General features: G+C 49.4%; 1 protein-coding gene across 1 annotated transcript, besides 16 other annotated features; it reads right to left on the reverse strand.

The window, feature by feature from the left end:
* Positions 1-45: part of a sequence feature (areas merged during assembly that could not be assigned to a particular haplotype. This can correspond to areas where the two haplotypes were merged or to regions with more than two copies in the genome that were merged during assembly.) that runs on past the window's edge.
* Positions 40-78: a microsatellite.
* Positions 46-426: a sequence feature (areas merged during assembly that could not be assigned to a particular haplotype. This can correspond to areas where the two haplotypes were merged or to regions with more than two copies in the genome that were merged during assembly.).
* Positions 166-192: a microsatellite.
* Positions 310-329: a microsatellite.
* Positions 357-394: a microsatellite.
* Positions 427-4,536: a sequence feature (heterozygous, non-Esmeraldo-like haplotype).
* Positions 543-567: a microsatellite.
* Positions 691-751: a sequence feature (T-rich).
* Positions 988-1,023: a microsatellite.
* Positions 1,126-5,388, reverse strand: Tc00.1047053510885.160 (hypothetical protein, conserved; the record flags this gene model as incomplete). Its single annotated transcript, XM_811067.1, has 1 exon — positions 1,126-5,388. One exon carries the CDS (start codon positions 5,386-5,388, stop codon positions 1,126-1,128), a length of 4,263 nt encoding a protein of 1,420 aa, XP_816160.1.
* Positions 4,537-5,582: a sequence feature (areas merged during assembly that could not be assigned to a particular haplotype. This can correspond to areas where the two haplotypes were merged or to regions with more than two copies in the genome that were merged during assembly.).
* Positions 5,420-5,439: a microsatellite.
* Positions 5,583-6,011: a sequence feature (heterozygous, non-Esmeraldo-like haplotype).
* Positions 5,585-5,762: a sequence feature (T-rich).
* Positions 5,859-5,894: a sequence feature (AT_rich).
* Positions 5,914-5,938: a sequence feature (AT_rich).

Below are 6,011 nucleotides of genomic sequence, written 5' to 3' on the forward strand. Positions count from 1 at the left end.
AATCCCCCAATGACTTTCGCTAAAGAAATCCTCTTCCCACTCTCTCTCGCTCTCTCGCTCTCTGTCTCTCTCTCTCTCATTGACGCCCGCAGAATCCAGGGATGTCAGTCTACATGTATATGTGTGTTGAGGTATATGGGTGTTTCTAAATGAATACACGGCTTCTCTCCTTCTTCTTCTTCTTCTTCTTCTCTCTTTCTCTCACCCCTCCCCATTTTTTTATTTCACTCCATCACCCGCTGCCAAATAAATAAACATACATACATACATAAAATACATAAATGGCAAATCACCTCAGACCCAAACAATAAAAAAAAAAAAAAAAAAAATGAGGAAATAAAATCATGAAGTTGTACAATAATAATAATAATAATAATAATAAAACAATGATGATCACAGTGCTGATAACTATATATATATATATATGTCGTATGGCAAACACACCACTGTACTCTAGACATGCATACACACAGAAAGAGAAAGAGAAAGAGAAAGGGATAAACAGGCATGCATGCATGTATGGGTGTATGTATGTCAAAAAGTTCTTTTTTCTTTTTTTTTTTTTTTGTGTTGTTGTTGTTGGGCTTTGGCTTCTCTTTTCTCGCGGCTCAAAACCGCCGTGCAGTTTCACGACAAATAAGTCTTCTTTCTTTTTTCCTTTTTTTGGGGGGCGGTTTTGGGGGGTTTTGGGTTTTTGTTTCTTTTATTTTCCGTTTCTTTTATTTGTTTTTGTTTTTGTTTGTTTGTTTTTTCTTTTTCCTCTAACTTATTTGCTCCTCATTTTTCTTTTTTTCCTTCTCCATCCAACAAACCGCAGTCAACATATTCCACCCACCCACACACACACACACACACCAATTGGGCCCAATTTTGTTGCTGTTGTTGTTTTTTAGTTTACATGTTCATTCGTAATTTTTGGCCCAACTCCGAATGCCGGAGGATTTTGTGATGCCCTTCCCCTTGCCCAACGTATGCGACATATGAGTCTGTGTGTGTGTGTGGGTGTGTGTGTGTGTGTGTGTGCACAACAACAACAACAACGACACTGCCGATGACGGCATTCCGCTTCATTTCCCTATCTCTCCGTTCTACTGTGGTACGGCATCCGCATTTTCCCTACCAGAATCATGACTTTACAATAATTTGGAAGATGTCACAGCCACGCAGCACCTGAACGAGGAAGTTGTGGTGCTCACACAGCACGTCAACGTACTTCTGCAGGGCGGGGTTCACGGTAAGCTCCTCTTCCGGCAAATCCACAAACTCCTCGCGAGCCTCGTGTTGGATTTGCATCGTGCGGTTTGACAGCACCTCCCGCAGGTGCGACAAGGAGTGAAGAGAGTACCCAGCGACGTCAAGGATCATGTCACCTGCCTGGAACTGCAGATCGTCCTCCTCCACCCTCGGCAGCGGGCGTTCGATACTTGTGACCTCAAGATTCTTGTTGATGCTGCAGCCAAGAATGCCCTCAATTGCAAGATTGGCACTGGGCGGGTGGTCCATGTCCTCTGGCACAAACGTCATGTAGTGAAATGGCTTCGCCTGACGCGGGGTACCAGTCACACGACGACGGCGTTGGGGACTTTCAAGATCCGCCATCGCAGCCTCGGCGGCCAAACGTGCAGCTTCCTCGACAAGCACATCATTCAGCCCGGAGTCAAACAACTCCACGAGTACCTCCCACTCGTCCTGCTCCTCGCTCAATACCCCCTTGCGGTAGTACTGCTCCTCATTGCTCAAATTGGTCATATCTTTCCGCTCCTGCCGGCGGCGCTCCAGCATGGCCCGGTTACAATGCATAATGCTCTCAAGCATAAAGACATGCTCGTCAAGCTCCTTGAGCTCAATCTCGTTTCGAGCCGCATCCTCCGTCGTGAAAATAAACTCCCGCCGAAACAGGCGTCGACGACGTTCCTCATCACTGAAAAGATGCGTGCGTTCGGCAACCTCCTCCGCAAAAAGAGCCTGCCACGCTTGCGGTGAGAAGAACGCCGCACGCGGCACACCCCCGCTTGTAGGTGTCTTGCCTTTGCACACAATATCCAGCCATTCCTTCATTTCATCCGCAGCCAAAATCATACGTGCCGTTCTCTCATCTCCGACGATCGCCTCCACCCTGTCCTGCAATACATCAATAAGAAAACTGCGCATATTGGCATAGATCTGCCTCCGTTGCTTTGCCTCCGCCTCTATAAGACGCTGTCGGCAGCACCGCTCATCCACCTCTGTCTGTGATGAAACACCCACCAACACACGTGGGTTCATCATGAGATCAAGCACCAGGCGATCCTCACGCTCCTGATCTGCAACACGCCAACGACGCTCCCTTTCTTGTGTAAACATGCGTACAAAAGTAAAGTTGCGATTTTGAGCCCGAGCCAATACCTGCAATTGTCGCGCGTAACCAGCCTCCACTTCAGCACGCTGAACTTGTTCCTCTACCTCCAGTGCATTCTGTAACACCGCGATAGGTTTTTTATGGTTCCAATCAGTTTTACAACCCGCGTCTTGGCGTTCTTGTGCCTCTGAAAGGACAATTCGACTGCGTCGTGAATCCTCATCCCGCTCCAACTGTCCCAGTTGCTGTCGAAGACGCTCTTGTTGAAAGAATTTTTGTTTCCGTTCCCGTTCACGGATGCGTTCCTGTTCACGTTGTTGAACGCGCTCCTGTGTGATTCTTTCCAACTCACGCATTCTTCCATTCATGCCTGTCATGCTGCCCTCCGTTGTAATGTCCCCGTCTTCCACCGAATCAATTTCTTCATCCGCAACGCGCAAGTAAGAAAGCGAGTTGGTGTGATTTCCCCTCGGTGTGACTGCTCGAGAAGTACCCCTTGACCCATGACGGTTGCCGCGGTAGAATTGGCCTAAAGCAGCAGGGGACTCGGGAAAACAATGCCGGATTTCGTAAAGCCGTTTCAAGAACAAGAAAGGTTGAGTAGTGAAACGACGCTCTATCGTTTCACGTGGTAAATGGTCACGGCTATGGTGAATCTCCGCCGTGATGCGCATCCCTGGTTGATCCAGAGAAACATTTGTGATGGTCACAAGACGGCGCGGTAACTTCAGAATTAGGCATGTGTCTATTAATGCGCAGAAGCGCACATCCTCCTCTCGCGCAGGGTACAGTAGATGCCACTCATCTCCATAAATGTAGCGATCCAATATGGTATTGGAATATTCCACTTCCGTCAAAGCCCCTGCAGGTTGAAAATGGTGAAGTTGCTGAGACGATGCAAACGCCAATTGACCGCTTCCTGTCAGTACGGTGGACGGTCGGCTCATGCGAGATAATTCACTTCCACGATGTTTCTCTGGATATGGTGCATGCAAAACATCAGTGCTGTCATTCTTCTGGAGAGGGTGCTGCTGCCCACCTCTAAGAATTGGGCTCTGACTACGGACGGGGATATCGTTTTTTTGCGGTTCCATCATGTTGCGCGATGAAAAGCTATGGCGCGGCGCATTCGCAAGTTCTTGTGAGGCAGCCTCCAGCTTCTTCTCTGCCTCATTACGTAGACGTAGGGCCTCCTGCCGATCCTGCTCTGCCTCACGTTGTAGTTTTTCTACGGAACGAAGACGTGCCTCAATCTCACGAAGCCGTGATGACTCTTCTGCAATAGTTGAAAGTGCTGCGCGACGTGAGGAACGAGGTGAAACACTTGTCGGTCGGCTGATAGAGTGGCTCAGGGAGCGGCTCATGGAGGCACTTCGAGAGCCACGGCCACGGCCGCCAAATAATTTCGCCTCCTCCACAAGGTAGGCCTCGTGCACCAACTCCTTATGCAAATATTGCATAAGGTGAAGGCGGTGATGCATGAACTTCATCACATTGCGGAGGAACCTCTGATGTTCCGTGCGGGCCCTAGACGAACGCTGTGTCACAGTCAAATCGCTCGGGGACTGGTAGGGAAATTTACCGACAGGGTCGTCATTTTGGCCTGAAGCTGGTGCCACATGCATGGCGTGAGACGAACCCGGCGTGCTGGGAACTGCATTTGGCCCAAGCGACGTTGGCCGACCAACGGAGCCTGGATGTCGTGTACGCCCAAAGTCGTCCCCAGTGCGTAAAGAACTGGTCGAGTGTGGTGTTTTTGCATAGACGCTGTTATTATTTAGTGATTTTGGCATCAAGACAGCGTCAGGTGGCAGTTCTCGCACGCTATCTATTCTAGATCCTTGTGGTGTTCGTAACTCACTTGGTGTCCCAAGCTCCCGGCGACTGTTTGTGGGATTGCTGCGTACGGGAAGCCCCTTGGCATTTTGCGACCCCTGCATGAAATTAGAGCCATTAAGAGACGCATGCGGTGTCGGAGGTTCACGTTGACTGGCTGTTGGATGGCTCCGGTTGGGCAGAATACGACCGTGTTGGCTTTCATGTGGAGTGCGTAACTCACTTGGTGTCCCAAGCTCCCGGCGACTGTTTGTGGGATTGCTGCGTACGGGAAGCCCCTTGGCATTTTGCGACCCCTGCATGAAATTAGAGCCATTAAGAGACGCATGCGGTGTCGGAAGTTCACGTTGACTGGCTGTTGGATGGCTCCGGTTGGGCAGAATGCGACCGTGTTGGCTTTCATGTGGAGTGCGTAACTCACTTTGTGGTGTTCCCAATTCTTTAAAACTCTCACTCGGCCGGCTCGCCGGTATTTTGGAGGCCTGGACCAAATACGAGTCGCCTCTCGGAGACTCCAAGTCCATGGGTGAACTTCGGCAGCTTTGCATAAATTCGCTGAGGTCCCCTTTGGTCACCGTGTAGTCCTGCGTGTTGCGGCTGCGTTGATTGGTGCTTCTGTTACTTGCAATGGATTCATCAGCTGCGCGGACCGAGAGAATCTTTTTCGAGATCTTGTCTGCTGTCTGAGTTTTATTTCCGGCGAGGCGCGTGGAACGCATATACTCCGCCGTAATGTCCTCTGCGTGGCGTGCGAGAAGTGCCTCGACGCAGCGATCGCAATCTTCATCACTGGGAAAATCGAGACGCAAATTTCCCCACCGTGCCGGATTGTCCAGTCGCTGGAGCTCATCGCCGGTCGGTTCCTCCCTGGACGATCCCGGAAAGAGGCTGGTGGACGCCGTCCGTGCGCTGACAACGCTCCCGTCCTTTGCAGGGGCAATTCCAGCAGAAAGTGCGGCGTTGATAAAGAGATGACCAGAGGCGCCCGTCAGTACGAGCGAATCTGCAGAGGTAAGGACCGTACTCGGCACCCGCGCAAACCTTATGAGTGGAACGGAGCAGACACCAACAAAGAGCGGCTCCTCATCACTTGCCTCGCAAAGCTTAAACACAGAAACAGTTGTGCGCGTGATGGTGATGCTGCCCGGCAACACAACCGAACTTCCATCAGGCGTCATCTCGACGCGTAGGTTCACAGGGTAATCCTCCTGCATTTCCCTTCGTTGCCCTCTATTCTCCTTCCTCTTGTTGTTGTTGTTGTTGTTTGTGTCCGTGTGGCAGGCAGCCCGCGTGTTCTCTCCGAGTGAAATAATGCCACTACTATCGCTGGAGCCGAAGATGCGATCCGAGGACGCGGTGAAGAGTTTCCGCCGAGTGTCCGTTTTGCCCTTTCAAACACCGCCCTCTCCCTTTTTTTTTGTTTTTGTTTTTATTTTATTTTTTTTTTCCTTTTTTTCCTCTTTTTTTCCTTTTTTTCCTCTTTTTTTTCTTTTTTAAGTATTTTGTTTCTTTCCTCCTGCTTTGATGTTCTTTTTTGTTTGTTTGTTTTGTTCCTCCTTTTTTTTTTTTTTTACTTTTTTTACTTTTTGATTCTCCCCTCCCCTCTCTCTCTCTCTCTCTCGTGTATGTGTGCTCTCAGGCCTTTCCTCACCTCGCCCACTAAAACAGAGAAGAAAAGAAAAAGAAAAAAATAAATTAATTAATAAAATAAAAATTTTTAGTCCTCCTCCTCCTCCTCCTTTTTTTTATTTATTTATTTTTTTTCTCCCCTCCCACAGAAGTACGCACACGCACACACAAATGCACAGGCAAGCAAAGGGAGAGGGAGGGAGAGGGA

The sequence above is a fragment of the Trypanosoma cruzi genome, genomic scaffold (genome assembly GCF_000209065.1).
Source record: "Trypanosoma cruzi strain CL Brener 1047053516941 genomic scaffold, whole genome shotgun sequence".
In the NCBI taxonomy this organism is placed as follows: domain Eukaryota; phylum Euglenozoa; class Kinetoplastea; order Trypanosomatida; family Trypanosomatidae; genus Trypanosoma; species Trypanosoma cruzi.